This window comes from Myotis yumanensis, unplaced genomic scaffold, assembly GCF_028538775.1.
Source record: "Myotis yumanensis isolate MYYU_CA2020_CCGP unplaced genomic scaffold, mMyoYum1.0.hap1 SCAF_3, whole genome shotgun sequence".
Taxonomy (NCBI): domain Eukaryota; kingdom Metazoa; phylum Chordata; class Mammalia; order Chiroptera; family Vespertilionidae; genus Myotis; species Myotis yumanensis.
Genome location: NW_027223754.1, coordinates 169,431,011 through 169,448,334, shown reverse-complemented (window position 1 = coordinate 169,448,334; position 17,324 = coordinate 169,431,011). Strand labels below are relative to the sequence as shown.

Below are 17,324 nucleotides of genomic sequence, written 5' to 3'. Positions count from 1 at the left end.
CCTGCATCCAAAAACCAAGAGCAGGTGAAACACCTGAAAATACCCTGATTTATGAAAGGGAGGGTTATCCCACTTGGTTTTGCTTTCACAACCAGGAAATAACTAATGACAGTTTGGGAATTAATTCAGTTTGTCTCTTACGGTAGCATGTCAGGCCCTCCATTGTTGGGTTCAAACTAGTGCTAAATTGCAAGAGAGCAGGACAGGAGTCTTTGGCCGTGATGAAAACGGAAGAATTTTCTTAAGTGAATCAGATCCTTTTTACTTCATCTTGTTACATAAAACATGCTATTATAGGGTTTATATATTTTAAAGGTAGTGAAACAAATTTACCCTATATTTATAAAATATGGATTGCTTGCTTCCTATAAAAATTTAAAATCAGTTCTCCAGAAGAAAAAGATAAACATGTATAGATGCAAATCCATTCCGTATTGGTTTCTTAGTACCACATTAAAGAGAAAAGCGGAGGATATAAGTTATGACTTAATGTTGGTTTTGAATGCACACCGCTACCAAATGTACATAAAATAACCATCACCGAATGAAACTGATACATCCAACAGCTTGGCTGCATTGAAATGATTTTATAAGTGCTTACAAAAAGTCGATTTTGGGATGTTTCACTGCTTAGGTACAAAACAAATCACAAATATGTCTTTATGTTGATTTTCTCTGATAGGACTGGGAATTCCCACATTTCATGGGAGACGTTGATGTAAATCTCCCTGGCTTGCATACGCCTCACATGCAGTTCCAGATTCCTTTCTTCCAGAAGATCTTTAAGGAAGAATATCGCATTCACATAACAGGTATGTTATAACCATGAATAGGATTTGTCTCCTACTTAGAGTAATGTTAGCTGCTATGAAAAAGCAAATGGCGACATTGTATAGGCATACATAAATATAACTTGTTCTTACCGAACAGTACCAGGTGGTTCCCAGTGGTTCCAGATCGGCTGGGGCTCTGGGCTGTCACTCTGGGACTTGCACTGCTGATGGCTTTAACAAGTGCAACTTCAGGCAGTTGGGAATAAAGAGAATAGGGAAAATGGTTAAGAAGGCTTCCCTGTTTCTTAACCACCTTGGCCTGGAACAGAAACATGTCATCTCCACTCACATTTTATTGGCAATAACTAGTCAGGAGGGTGCGGGGTGGCGGGGGTGGGGTGGGGTGGGAATGCAGTCCCTGGTTGGGCAGCCACTTCTGCTGTCAGACCTAGTGCCCTAGCACAGGATTGTCAGGGGAGAGGACAAACCTTCAATGTGGAGAGGTAGCGAACTCTGTACCATAGGTAGTCTACAATTAGCCGTACTCCCTGTATCACCCTGCCTTGTTTTGTTTTTTTCATTGGTGGGCTTCCTTTTCACAACCTACAGCTCAGTAAATTTTCTCAACATGAACACTCTTTGTGCTTTGTTCTTTGTTTACGGCTGAGATCAAAACAATGGTAGCTCCCATCAGACCATCAGCCTTCAGGGAGTTGGCCCAGGTCTCATTTGATTGAGTACAAAGCTCCTTCTGTGGCAGAGCTCATGTTTGTCTCCAGTGATTCTCTTGTGACTCCTCAGATGATTTCACTTTCAGATGTGTCCTGTGTTTGAAACACCTCCAATATGATGTGTTATAATACTCTTTTGTGGCATCTCAGTCATTTGCTTCTAAAAAAGGCTTCCTAGGGTTATGCTTTATATCTTTTATTTCTTTTCTAACAAGAAGCAGACAGCTGCGTGGCCAAATGAAGGATGGCATTAGTTCCCAAGCTGTTCAAATGCAAGTCGCCCGTGTGTGCACGTTTTAAGGACAATGGCCGAGGATCCCACACCTGCTCTGATAGAAACTGCTGAGGAAATCTGTGCTTACACTACCGTCTGTGCTCCCGAGTAAAAATAGCCTGAACACAGGAAACGTGAACACATGAGCACTGCAAAAAGACCTTTGCTTCTCAACTTGAAGGCTGTTTTTTTGCTTTGAGCATGAGGCGACCTTTCTAAATTGGAGAATGAGCTCATGAATAGGGAAGCTGCAGCAGGTTGCTTTTCCTATTCAGAATGAATGAGGCTCATCTATTAAATTCACCAGGTAAATCAATCAATTTGAGTTCAGGTCACATCGTGTGGTTTCAGAGTCCCCACTTAATCTCGGCAGCATGCTCCCCTCCCGGACTTCTGAACAGCCATCATGCACATGGCATCGTCATATCCCTTTGGGTGGGCTTTTGCCTGGACCATCTGTTCTTGCTATCAGCTCTTGTCCCAGGCCATCATGGCACGAATATTGTCTCGGACTGCATATCAGAATCCCTGTCAAAATTATACTGCTGGAGGGTAGACTAACAGGTTTAAAAGGGGAGGGGCAGATTCAGAGAAGCCATTGATTAGAAAAAAAAATCAAGTTGTTGAAAGTATTGAATTCAGGACTATTTTGCATGGTTTTGTCAGATACACTGTCATTTAAAGACAGGGGCAGGTTTAGGTTTTGTGGCCCTCAAAGCTTACACAATTTGGGATGCTCTGTTTAAAAACATGAAGAGAAAAGAGAATGATAGTGAGGCCTTGGAAGGGAACCGGGCGACAGGGGTCCCCTGAAACTTAGAGTCCTTAGCTTTGAGGTAGACACTCCTATGCCTTTGAGCGTAAACTTTTGTCCCGCCAAGTATTATTTTGCAAAAACTTAATGGAGTCTGCATGTTAGTAAGTGTGCCAGGAGGTGGGAATATATTGTGATTAAGGCTTTTGTGCAGTGTTTGCCAAATTATGCTGATTAGCATATCACCTGGGGAACTTTATAAATATACTGATTGTTGGGCCCCATTCTTAATGGTTCCTGCCCATTGGGTCTGGGTAAAAGCCAGGGAATGGGCCTATTGCAAAGCCTCCCTGGTGATGCTGATCTTTGAGAACTTCTCGGTGTGATTGAGAAGGCACAGTTGAGGTCAGACCGTCTCCAAATTTGGGCCAAGCATGCAAATGTCTGGGTGCCTGGACCTGCTGAGGGGCTTTTTTGAGGGTTCTGCAGTTAAAAATAAAATAGGGTACATGTGGGCTTTGCGGTGAAGGGATTCACCAAAAAAAAGTTAAATTTAATTTGTGCTAAGAAGATATATCTTTCCCCAGACCCACCCCTGATCACATTTCCTAGGAAATGGTGATAGAAAAGAAAGTCCTAACTTCTCCCCTCTTGTTTTTGTTAGTTACTGTCTTTGTTCTGTTAGTTGGCTGAAGAGGTTGCTGAGGCCACTCTGGAGTGCCACCTAATCTCCTGTGAAAGGCCTTTGACTTTATCTGACTTTGTAAAATCATTGTTTCTGGGCAAACTAAGTAAAGTCTCCAAACCACGGGGCTCCATGTTGTATTTTAATAGGCTCAGTAGTTAGCAGCCCACGACTGTCCAAGTGCACTGCAAACCCTGACTTGATCAGCTTCTCTAAGTGCTGCTTCCTTCCTTAGAGAGACGTCAACGCTTTTCTTACTAAGCAAATGTGGTATCACCACTGGGATGATTAAGTGTGAAACCCTCTATATCCATCAACAGTTATCAAACTTTAGTGTGTATCAGAATCACCTAGAGAGCTTGTTTAAAAAAAAAAAAAAATCAGCCCAGCTAGTGTGGCTCAATGGTTCAACATCAACCTATGAACCAGGAGGCTGCAGTTCAATTCCTGGTCAGGGCACATGTCCAGGTTGTGGGCTCGATCCCCAGTAGAAGGCATGCAGGAGACAGCCAATCAATGACTCCCTCTCATCATTGATGTTTCTCTTTCTCCCTCTCACTTCCTCTCTGAAATAATATATGTATATATATGTATATACATACACACACACACACACACACTGAATGGCCAGATTATTATGACCATCTGACGTTTGTAGGCAAATTAGCTATAATTTCACGCTGAAGTTGCTAGAGGGCCAGACCATTATAAACATCTGAATAGCACAACATACCTAAGTATCGTTGCTGATCAAGTTCATCCTATCATGTTGATGGCATATCCCAATGGAGATGGCTTCTTCCAACAAGACAATGTGTCATGCCACAGTGCTTGTATTGTGCAGGAGTGGTTTCAGGAACATGAGGGAGACTTTACCTTGCTTAGGTGGCCCCCACAATCACCAGATCTCAATCCAATTGAGAATTTGTGGGACGAAGTTAAAAGAGCCATCAGGCAGCTGGTTCCACAACCATCAAATCTCACAGAACTGGACAGTACCATTCATCAGGCATGGTGTCAGATTCCTCGCATCACCTTTCAACATCTTGTGGAGTCAATGCCAAGAAGAATCGCCGCAGTATTGAAGGCAAAAGGTAGCCCAATGAAGTATGGGGTGGTCATAATAATCTGGCTGATCATAATAATCTGGCCTCTCAGTGTGTGTATGTGTGTGAGTGTGTGTGTGTGTGTGTGTGTGTGTGTGTGTATAAAACTTATTATTTATTTATTTATTTATTTATTTATTTATTTATCTGTTAGCTGCACACCCAGAGTCATCCGGATGCCTGATGTATGTGGTGGAGTCTGAAATCAGCTATTCTCCAGGCACCACCAAGGATGCTTATCCAGGGTGCCAGGGGACTGCACTCTGAGAAACACTGCTGCTGAGAAACATTTTCTGTAGTCAGAATTACTCTCATCTAAGCTTTTTGTTTTTAATGGTCTGGCTTTATTTACAAAGAAAAGAGGTGACAGTGCTGCCATTGCAGGAATGAGTGGAAATGGCTGGGGCCTCTCTGGACAGGCTGACTTCATGACACAGGGTCCCAGACCCAGGCCTCTCAGGTTCTTCTTCTCGGCCCCGATGCCTGAGAGGTTGATGGGCCGGCAGCCAGCTGCGCAGGTTCACAGGCAGGCAGTGTGTGTGACACTAAAGTCCAGGACCACAGCTGGCTAATGTTCAGGGCCTCCGGTGATTTTGGAGCCAGAGCCCAGGGTGTTGCGACAAAAGTAGACATGTGGGCACTCCAGAAAGGTGAATGAGTCAGTTTTGTCATCTCAGCTTTAATTTCTCTTTATATGCAACTCCTAAAACAAAGTTAGGGGTCAGAATGCAAGTTCAATAGAAATGGGTGGCCAGTGGGAAAGGAGATGGGAGAGGCCTGCCAGGAGCTGGAAGTTTAGAGCCCAGGCAAAGAGAGGAGGCCCCACAGCAGAGCATGATGGGAAAGGCCTGGCGACCACAGAAGAAACTGGAGCTGAGGTGGAAGGGACCCTAGGGACCCCATGTAGCTCCATGTGCTGCTTTCTCTACTGTGTGTGTTCTGCACTAGAAGAGGCTGGACAGGGCCTGCCAGGGTTTCCTAAGGGTCAAGGATGGCCATACCCTGACATCAACATCGCGGCTCAGTGATCTACAAAGGGCGTGGGTGCACACTGAGGCAATGGAGTATAGATGTTTGGGCATAGGCTCCAGCTCCACCATTGACAGCTGGCGTGGCCTTTGTCAAGCTCCATAACCGCTCAGTGGCTCAGTTTTCTCATCTGTTAAATGGAGACCGTACTGGTACTTACCCCTTGGTTGCTATGAGAATTAAATTGATTCACATGTACGGGGCACTTAAAACACTGTCTGCCATGTCTTAAGCATTCAAATTCTCACTGTCTTTACCTAAAGCTTTTCCATGTATCCATTCAGGGTTTCTATTTAATTTTAAAACAAAGTAAAACATTAGGCAGTCAAAGAAAGGCACTCTGATTAATTATCCAGTATTCTGAGTTCTCTACTGTGACTGCCCCGAGTCCTCAGGAAGGAAGATGCTGAGAATGGCAAGAATCTCTCTCCCAGGGAACTGCTGTGGATGGAGAGGGCCATCTGACACTGATGACTTCCCATTCCCATTTCAAAGCATTAGGCTTTGAGTGGTTTTTAATCCTGATTCCGAGCTAGTTTTCCTTATGCGTGTCAGAAATAACCTGAGTTGTTGCATCTGTTCAGCTCCTCTGGGTCCCCCTTGGCAGATGGTTTGCTGCAGTATGTATATCATCACTATCTAAGGGTGTGTTCAAATATTTTTCTGGGAATTTTTATTTCAGTAACAAAGGAGGTAAAAGGTTAGTGACGAGGTCACCCCGGTGCTTTTAGCCCAACCCCAAGTAAATGCTAAATGCAACTGTGCAATCCTCTCCCCTGCCCTCTGCCCCTTTCCCTATAAGGTGAGTGCAAAGATGGATTCAGAATGTGATGTATTGAGTCTCAGGAGGTGAGAGAGGAATGGCCTCTCAATTCAAAATCGGGAGCTCCTCTGAGCCCTATTAATGCCAGTCCCGGTGGAAGCTCTGCCATCTGTCATCCCAGCCAGACAAAGGAAGGGTCCCGTTGGTGGCCATCATCTGAGTAAATTAGGCGGGGGCGGGGGGGAAAGGCCGGAGGAAGGCCGGTGCCTCTGCGAGGAGAGAATTCACACTGTTGGCACCATGATGCCCGCGGGAACCCTCTCGGCAAAAATGGAAAATGCAGAAGTAAACAAGCCTCTGTGGCGTGTGTGTTCTATTTCAGTTCCCTGCGCGGTGTGAGGGCACAGGTGCTGCACGATGGCGAGAATGGGGAAAATAATGAAGAAAACCCTTCGCTTTGTTTCCAAAGGTGCATGATTTCTGGCAAATGAGTTCCCAGAGATTGTTTCTTAAAGAGCTCTCCTGTGTCCATCAGATCGTGGGACGTGCTAGGGAGGGCAGGCCAGTGGTCCATCGGGCACAATATTCTGTCGGACAGAATTAGCGAGGGACTTGTTATAGGGAGATAGGATGCATCCTGTTCACCATGACAGTCCCCCAAGATCATGAAGTTATCCAGAGCACACAAGGACCTCTTGCTCTTCTCTCAGTTGTGAATTTTTTTTAAACCTTCCCTGAAGCAATTTCCATTATCAACACATTTATACAGCTCTAAGAACTAACTATGTTTACTTCTACCTAAAGCAGCAATTCATTTTATTTGTCCAAAACTCATCTTCTTCAGGCCGTAGTTGCTTCGCCCATAACCTGTGAGTCCTTGCTGCCCCTGAGCTGGTCCACCCTGCCCCCCACTCCCCCAATTGAGGTGTCTTTATGCATAGATGAGGATTTTCATTATAAAACTCACATGCTCCTCAGGAACTGCCTTCGCACTCAGAGGAAGAACTTGAAATATATAATTAATCCATCTTTGATACATGAATATTTTATTTTCCAGATTATATTAGATTTTAGCAATATCCCAGAATTCAAGAGATCGTTGTAACATATGTATTTGATTTGAAGGATAGAACTTCACTCATTGTATTTTTTTTTTTTTTTTTTGGACACACTATCTCAGAGCTTCCCTGTTTGTTAACAGACATTTTCTGAGTTAATTTGTGTCTACACCTAAGCTAGGATCTAGGAAATACAAAAATGAACCTGACATAGTTCCCCATCTCAAGAATCTTCTGTCCAGTCTTAAGTACAACTAGATAGCTTTTTCTTTCTCTTTCATCATCACAAGTTTCTGCCTCTACTCGTCATATCAGATTATGTCCTAAAGGAATAGTCTCCCACTTAGGAAGCCACAATGACAAGAGAGGCACTTTGAGAAGCTATATTAATTTGTTTTTAAGTCTTAAGAAGATACTTTACCAACTCTTATTAATTCAAAAATTATTTAGTAAATATCTTCAAGTTTCTAAATGGTATCCTCAGGGTCCAAGCACTTAATGTGGGTTCTAGATGTTCGTGAATTCCCTAGGCAGGGACTTAAAGAGATGCTAATGCAGTGAGCCTTGTTTTCACTGCTTTTGTCTGGAATGAGAGGGCATTGACTATGGCCAAGACGCCTGTTAGAGCCTGCTGTTATTTCTTTAATTATCCGAAACTCATCTCCTTCAAGGCCAGGGTTTCTTCTTATCCCATAGTGCAGTGGTTCTCAACCTTCCTAATGTCGCGACCCTTTAATACAGTTCCTCATGTTGTGGTGACCTCTAATTTCATTGTTACAAATTGAACATAATTAAAGCATAGTGATTAATCACAAAAACAATATGTAATTATATATGTGTTTTCCGATGGTCTTAGGCGACCCCTGTGAAAGGGTCGTTTGACCCCCAAAGGGGTCGCAACCCACAGGTTGAGAACTGCTGCCATAGTGGATACTATGGATACTAAATGGCTTTGTGGAACATGACGGTGTCATGTATTTGTTCTGGATGCCAGAGTCTGGCCCAGTGTGGTATCCACCTGGTGGAAGGTGCCCACAGCACAGCTCAAGCACAGTGCTAGCTGGAAACTACTGGGTAAAAGATTTTTTAAAATATATTATGATTGCATATTTGAATCCTGAAAGTTTTGTTACATGGTGAAAATATCAGTCCTTTATAGGCATTTTTCCTAGTTGAAAAAAATGACAGTTTCCTCCAAATTGTCGTCACTTCCTATGGCGATGGTGATATTTAATGGAGAATCCTTTTAAAACTAACTATCCCAGGATTCTATAGACTCCCACAAAGTAAAAAGATAAAATTATCATTATAGTATCATTTTTGACAATCAGTATGATTCATTAAAAGCACAATATACAAGAAGGAGGTAATCCCACCAACACCATGCAGTGATTTCTCATTAAAGGAGACAGTGAGATATTTCAACAGGGAGATTAATAGAAATAATGTATGGATTTGTACCCTGCCTCCTTACTGATTTACATTGTGCTATGTCATTGGAACAACAGGAGGAAATGCAATATCTCTCATATGATCAATGTTGAAATACCAAACCTCTCGTTGTGGTTGACCGTACATTCACAACAACACACTTTGGGAAATGAAATAGAAGCACTTTCTATCCTTCCCTTTTTTGTGCCTTATAGCCTTTCCATGTGAGTTATTTCTGGGACTCAAATTCAGTTTTTATGTTAAGCAGTGTTTCTCAAAGTACACAAGCTTTTTCTTTTTGAGGAAAGCTTTCTCCATCTGGAAATGGTGTACCCCATCTTTTGGCTCTAATGGTGAGATTTTCTGACCCATCATAAAACATTAATGTTTAGACAATGTTTATTTCACAGACTCATCCAAGAGACTCTCAGGGCTGAGAAGAAACCATAAGGTTTATATAGCTCAGTTCCCTCACCTTATAGATAAGAACAGCAAGGTTCAGTTGTCCAACCAGGTTTTGCTCTCTGGGTTGCCACATCTCATAGGGCAAAAGTAGTTGTTTTTTTTTTAAAGAGGAGAAAGCATTACCAAGGTAACAAAACACTGTGTGGGAAAATGTAAGAATGGATGTTAGAGAAAGATAAACATTCTTTCTTTGTACAAATGGATAAATGGACCAGAAGTTATGCCAAGTGGTCTGGAAACAAACAAAAATGTAAGAAGAATTCTAGATTTCCAGCAGCTTCAAGTTTTGGCTGAATGGCTATGACAGTATAGGGAAGTACAATGCTATAGCATAGAATAAGGAAATATATCAGTAGGCATTCTGCTCAGTCTCCTCTCTGTCCTCTGCACTTTTTCATCGCCACATGGCCTCTCGGCTGGGGTGGGAGTGGAGGTACTATCTCCTGTCTTGTAGCCTCAACTTATGTGTATGTACAAGACCTTTGCTCAGGAGCAATACCGCTGCAACCTGTAGAACAATGACCAATTGCTATAGGTTTTTAACATGTTAAATATGCTGATTCACAAAGTATATTTTCATGTAGCTACACATTGGGCACTCTTAGGTAACTGGCCTAGTAATATCTACCCAATAATGTTAGTTCACAGTAATTCATTCTGTTTTATCCAAACTGGTCACCTTTAAGATATATCTTTGTTATAAACCCGTACATACTCTTTTTTCCCTCTGCTCTGTCACCGAGATCCTAAAGAAGTAAAGAAATTGTAAAATAATACTACCCTACATTTTTGGCAAACAATGTATTTCAGAGAACTTCAAATAATAACTTCTCATTTTGTCCTCACAATAATCCTTTGATGCAGTTACATTGGTATTATTCTCCATTTCACAGAGTAAAAAAATTGAATTCATGGAGCTAGTGAGTAGAAGGATTTGGGGAAAGAGGAGGAAAATCATAAATCTGGAAGGCATGTAGTTCAATGTCCTCAATTTGAAAATAAAATATTGAGGTCTGGAGAGGTTAAACAGGTTACCCAAGGTTGTATTATTCAAGTTCAGCGTTAGAATGAAATCTCCATCTGCTGATTTCCAGCCTGCAGTTTCTGTCACGAGAGCATTCCCTCTCACAAATGGGTAAAGATGTGTTAGAGCAGGGTGATGGTACCCATTAACTGATGTCAAGCATTGCATTTTTAATGTGCTCTCCCTCCATCCCATCTAAATATTCAGAGTTCAGGCCACATAAGAAATAACATGCAGTAATTCTTTAGTGTCAAACTTTAGTGGTCAAACTGACCCAGCACCATTCATCTGAGATGGTAGAAAAATAATTTCCAAGTAGGAAAAACAGCTCTTTCTATCTTCAAGGTTTCTTCTTAGTGTGATCAGAGTATATAGCTTTATTTTTTTAAAGGAGTGACTTTTTAATATATATATACATTGATATATATATTGATTTAATATATATATTGATTTCAGAGAGGAAGGGAAAGGGAGAGAGAGAGAAACATCAATGATGAGAAAGAATCATTGATTGGCTGCCTCCTGCATGCCCTCTACTGTAGATCGAGCCTGCAGCCTGGGCATGTGCCCTTGACCAGAATCTAACCTGGGACCCTTCAGTCTCCAGGCCAATGTTCTATCCGCTTAGCCAAACCGGCTGGGCCATAGCTCCATTTTTATTCTTTGATTTTTTTTCCTTTGTCTTGAAACATTCACTGAGCATCTTTTCCCCACCAGAAAAGCACTTTTCTCCAAGCTCCATGGGCCTCCCTTTCTTCTCCCTGATTCTGTGCTGCTGCTTATCTTCAGTTTCTGATCTCCTGTCATCACCATAGAAACAGGGACCTCTTTATGGAGGCCCTTGCCCTGTTCACCAGTTTATCAAAATGACCTAGAGGGGAACAAGTCTCTCCAAGGGCCCATTGTGAATCAAGAAGGTGATGATCAGTCATCCAAGTTCAAGGACCTCTTCCCCTCACCATTCAATCTGGCTTTCTAACACATGGAATTCACAGCAAGGGGATAAGTAGAAATCTACAGCAGAGAAACACCCAGAGCACCTCTCTCAACTTGCTTTCTGTCATGGAAGCTGCACTCCCGTGCCTCCTGAACACGGGATGAAAAATCTCTGAACGTTTTCATTTCACCCATCGCTCATTCATCTCCTGCCTTTGTTTCCTTGCAGTATTCTTTATTCTTTTTCTTCTCTCTCCTCTCAGCCTCTCCCCCCACCCCCCCATATCACCTGATTTTTTTCTGTAAGCTGTTCTATCTGGGGAATAGTAAAAAATAAAAATAAAAAAAAATAAAAGAAATGAAAAATCTTCTAAACTGCTTTCTATCCTGCTTTTCTTTCAGGGACCACATGAGTTACTACTTCTTTCAAAATCCTTTCTATAAAAATTAGCGCTCAGTTTTTATTCCATTTTCTCAACATCTTCAGCATGTATGGTTTGATCACTCATTAAGCACCTCTCAAATGTGGCTTCTTATTTTTATTTATCTATTGATGTCTCTATCCTGTTTCCCCAACAGGAAGAAACATATGCCCTCAGCATTTCCTAAGGTATCCTAAGCAGAGTCTGTTATGAGCACAGTAGATGTTTGGTAATGATGCTCTCCTTTGTACTTGATTGCATTTTCCTGGCTTTAGCTTCATTTGTTTCTGGTTGATTCTTAGTGAGAATTAGTTTCAGTTTTAAGATCCAGGAGGGCATGAGTGGCTTGAACTTCACAGTGCCAGACGCTGTAGTTGTCTTATCATATCTGGAAATGTTTCCAGTGTTCCAACCTACCTTCTAATGTAGGTGTGCAAAATAAATCATTCAGGCAAGAGCTTCCACTATAAATATTATAAACCCTATGAAGTTGAATAATTTTAAAACAGGCAGAGTTATAATGCCCCTTCATATAGTTTATATAAACTCTCTTCATAGAGAAAAATTGTACCATCCCATGCAAATGAAGTCATTATCATGGCTTAGGCAAGGCTTTGATGATAATAATAGGAACAATTACGGAATACCTATTACACTAGGCACTGTACTTAGCATTTAATAATTTCATGAAAAATGCTAACAGCTTTAATAAGTACTATTATTTTCTGCATGCAAAGAAATTGGGGTTTAGAGAATTTAAATAGAGCCAGGATTAAAACCCTTCAACCTTGCATGTAATAAGAACTTGAAAATGTGTAATGATGATGATAAAATATTTTCCTAAACTCCTCACAAAGTTTTCTTTTAATATAGCTATATATTCTGTGAGAGTACATATGCAAAATACATTTTTATCATTCTTATTTTAGAAAATTTGCCCAAGATCTTACCTCTCTCCTTTTCCAAAAGTTCTATAATCAGGTGAATTAGTAACTTAATAATATTCAATACTATTATCTTCAAATACAAAATAAAATAATTTTGACATGATACAAATAATAATTAGAACTAAAGCTTCTACAAGCTGTTACATATGTCACCTAATTTGCTACAGCAAATCTGTGAGGTGAGTATTGCTATTTTATTGTGATAAACTTGATACTCTCAAACTTGCTATAAATGCTGATTATAATAAAAATTACAATGGAATGTAGTATTCCTTGAAAATGTTTTTCACATTTTCCATTTGTAGAAATAAAGATATCACTAGATCATATGACTTTTAAGAATATCTTATTTATATAAAAATTTAAAATACTACAAAGACATCATGGTAGTTACAATCTCTCCAAATCTTGTCTTCTAAAACAGTTCATTAGGGGTAGTTATATTTATATGTCCAATAAATGCATTCTGTTCAATGAGAATTTGATGTAGTTATTTTTAACATCTCGAAGTGAATGCTCAAGGATTATTGATCTGAATCACATCAACTAATGGTTTAATCAACAGGTCACCTGCAAACAGCAATGGGAATTCAATTGATATGCTGCTGTGCTTGCATTGTGAAATGATTTATGTCTCACCCAGACATTACTATAAAACTCTAAGAGATGTTGAATTATATGTTGGCCTTTTCTAAGAATTTTATTAGAACTTTGTTTTTAGACATTAAGTGAAAGGCTCTAGAGAATAACCTACATGGGCCCAAATTTGAATATAACCTGTGGAGCCTATAAAACAAGGGGGCTTAATCTGGTCAATGTAAATACCACAAGTTACTGGCTGAGGGACCTACAGTTATGCTTTCATATGCCTACCATCCATTTAGGAAATTCCCTTTGCCAATTTTCACTTAATGGCCGAATAGCACTCTCAAAAAATGAATTGTTAACAGATCTAAAACATTAACAATTTATATTATTATACCATTATATCCTTTTTATTGGAGTAAACTGTATTGCAGTGTTATGAGTCTTTGACTAATATGCAGTATTTCTTTTTTAATGCAGGTAAATGGTTTAACTATGGGATTATCTTTCTCGTCTTGATTTTGGATCTTAATATGTGGAAGAACCAGATATTTTATAAGCCTCATGAATATGGACAGTATATCGGCCCAGGGCAGAAGATATATACAGTTAAAGACTCAGAAAGTTTAAAGGATTTGAACAGAACCAAGCTATCCTGGGAATGGAGGTCCAATCATACTAATCCTCAAACGAATAAGACGTATGTTGAAGGAGACATGTTCCTCCACAGCAGGTTCACAGGGGCTAGCCTTGATGTCAAGTGTATGGCTTTTGTTCCAAGTTTGATAGCTTTTGTGTGGTTTGGATTCTTCATTTGGTTCTTTGGACGCTTTTTGAAAAATGAGCCAGGCATGGAGAATCAAGACAAAACTTACACTCGCATGAAACGAAAATCCCCATCAGAACATAGCAAAGACATGGGAATCACTCGAGAAAACACCCAGGCCTCAGTGGAAGACCCTTTGAATGACCCTTCTTTGGTCTGCATCAGGTCCGACCTCAATGAGATTGTCTTCAAGTCTTCCCACCTAACGTCGGAAAACTTGAGCTCGCATTTGAATGAGCCTGCCAGCGCGGCAGAAGCTGACCCTGATCCAACGACTTCTAAAAGTACACCCACGAACTAGATTCCCTTACTTGGATACAGAAGAAAAAAAAAAAAGCAACCCTGAGTGTACCTTTCAATAATTTAGTCTTTCTTTTTGTAAATGTAAGGTCTGCTTAATGTTAGGTAGAGAAATACAAACAATGCCACAACGGTGCTCAACATGCTTTTTCTAGGACTCATTGTTTTCTATTTGTATGATGATACACGTGCCTACTATATATCCAACAACCCTCTAGAGATTGCTTTTCACAACTGCACAAGCTATTTACTGACTTTATGGCGTAGTAGAAAATTAGCTGATTACCTGTGTATCTGATGTTCAACCATAGTGGTGCCTTGAGACATTAAACTGTTTTTAATTGTACCAGAAATGAAGTGTGGAGAGTTCTCTGATCTATGTCACATGGTGTTTTTTATTTATTTATATACAATTATTTTGACCTATACTTGATGTCTGATTGATGTCTGAGCAGAAAAGAGGGGTAGCCTAAGTGTGGCTCAGGAAATATCTCTTGGTTTCTTATTCACCAGTGGGGTTGGTGACTTCCATAGCTGGGCTACAGAGATGCGTGGTGATTACCTTTGAATTTTTATTGGCCATCCACCAAATGCAAGCACAGAGGCTAAATTCCATAACAGAAGAACGGTAATCCAGCACGGGTCACTACTTGTGAAATGTGACTTTCCCCAACCAGTAATTGCAATTAGATGATAATACTTAATTATGTTTTCCTAATTAAAGATAAATTGCTACTTGATTAAAAATGCTGCCCTTCACCTTCGGGAACAAAGGTTAAGAGGCACAGTTGGATGAACTCTCAGATTTATTGGCATTTACACAAAGCCCTAGAAAACCAAGGAACTGAAGTTTTAATCATGTGAGGGTGGCACAGCCTACCATCTACAATATTTGTACATCTTTCTGTAAATATGGCTCTGGACAGTGAAAATTGAAAATCAATATATGCCAACCCTGAGCAAGGGAACTACTCTAAAAGTCATGCAAGGGAATCTTGTGAGGTAGAAAAGACCATGCATGAAAGGATATGTTTAGTGGCTTGTTTTGTGTGCTTGTTTTTTTTTTTATTTAAGAATTAAACATTTCATATTAATACTTAAGAAAATTCTATATTATGTGATGTCATTTTTGTTTATAATAGAGGGGCTCAATTGTATCTTAGTTTAACAACAGTCCCTCCCCCTATTTTTTCTAATCTCCATGCCAGACAAGTTAAGAAATGGAACACTCCCAATTTGCCTTTAGTTTTTTTCCATAAATTACGGTAACATGTTCCTTGAGGAGATTGGGGAAGATCACTTTTAAGGCAAAATTATTTTTTGTCACATACCAACACAGCTGTATTTTGTCTTTATGATTTTTTAAAATCTCTCTTGTTTTGATCTACCTGCTTTTAAGCGTGCAGCATGCTGAATTTAGCATGCATAACACAACTCTGCACTTATCTGTCACTTGAGAGCCAGCTTTTATAAACATGTTTCTACAGTTGTTTATGCAGCAATTGGAGCCATGCACCTGCTGGTTTTTCTTTACCTTTAATAGTCACGCATGGGACTACTCAGGATCATAAGTATCTCTGACACTAAAAATGCAGAGGTCAAGTTCACTATAGTAACCCATTGACCATACTGATCAAAGAAACTTATCCCTGGCATGTGGTTACATTGGTCATTACCAAATTAGCATAACATAGAGGATTCAACTTTTGCCTCTAGGACAAGGAAGGAATACCACCTAGAACAGTGGTTCTCAACCTTCCTAATGCCGCGACCCTTTAATACAGTTCCTCATGTTGTGGTGACCCCAATTTCATTGTTACAAATTGAACATAATTAAAGCATAGTGATTAATCACAAAAACAATATGTAATTATATATGTGTTTTCTGATGGTCTTAGGCGACCCCTGTGAAAGGGTCGTGCGACCCCCAAAAGGGTCGTGACCCACAGGTTGAGAAACGCTGACCTAGAACTATATTTTTATTTATTCTTATAGAATGAAGAAGAAGGGAATTGATTTAGAAAGTGAGTGTTTATTATTAGTATATAGTGTTTATTAAAAACAACAAGAAAAATGAACATACAATAATTCATAAACACAGACACCAGTATGGGGGTTACCAGAGGGAAGAGGAATGTGGGGGAGTTATAAAGGGTAAAGGAGGTCAAATATGTGGTGACCAAAGAAGATTTGACTTTGGGTGGTGGGTATACAATATAATACATAGATGATGTATCATAGAGTCATACACTTGAAACCTATATAATCTTATTAACCAATGTTACCCCAATAAACTTAACAAAAAGTTAAGATGGTAAAAACTAAAAATAAAATCTTAACACAGTAGATGCTTGAAAATATATTATTTGAAAATCTTTATGTGGGTATTAAGAAAAAAGTATTCCAATGGGGGAAGTAATTAGCAGAAGTAAAGTAGAAAAAAACAAAACAAACAAACAAACAAAAAAACGCCAAACCTTAGAGCACTATGCTTCTGTGTTTCTAGGAATTAATGAGAGAAGCTATCAACTGGTATGAAAATATATCTTTAAAAATTCCATAAATATTAGTAACACATGGAATAATTTCCAGGGATGGCATTTAATAGTCAAACAAGATTTGAACTTTCAAAGGCTTCCCATATCCAATTGTATATACCAATCTTGACCTTTTTATCTACACACTAGTCTCCTTCCTTTTTTCCCCCTATCTTTTTTGGGATCTTGTACATTCCATTTGCACATATACCAATTAAAGGTTAGAAAATTTAAAAAATCAAAGTGAAAATCACACCCATTCATGTATAGTCTTAGATTCTAAGTTATATACCAATGGACTATGACTCTACAGAACTTTTTGGACTATTGAGAGAATTTTTTAAAAGCATGTGCAGTAAACTCAGAAAATGAAGAGTTTTTAAAAAGGATTAAGTATCACTAATCAGATTCTAAAGAAAGCACAACAAATGTGATGTCTTAATTGCAGTGGCGCTTAAGGAATATAAACAATTATATTTCTACTGTTTAGTAATTACAGTATTTTATTCTGGCAGAGATGGCATTAATTTAACATGATTTTAGTATTCTACATTATAAAGTATTTCATTAGTAGTTTAAATGGGAGATGAAATAAACATCATGAATTTAAGCCTGATAATATATGCCTAGACATAAATCTCATCACCACATGACCACTTGTATAACCATAGTTAGTTA

At 39.6% G+C, this 17,324-nt stretch overlaps 1 protein-coding gene across 2 annotated transcripts in view; it reads left to right on the top strand.

Annotated features, from left to right (window-relative positions):
- The window catches only part of TMEM117 (transmembrane protein 117), a 427,129-nt gene extending 411,976 nt beyond the window's left edge, over window positions 1–15,153 (top strand). For both annotated transcript variants that reach the window (XM_070407800.1, XM_070407799.1), the window contains exons 7-8: window positions 683–812; window positions 13,464–15,153. In XM_070407800.1, coding sequence (XP_070263901.1) covers window positions 683–812; window positions 13,464–14,110 — 777 coding nt within the window. In that variant the 3' untranslated portion in view covers window positions 14,111–15,153. The remainder of the gene's footprint in view (window positions 1–682; window positions 813–13,463) is intronic.
- Window positions 15,154–17,324: the final 2,171 nt, after the last annotated feature.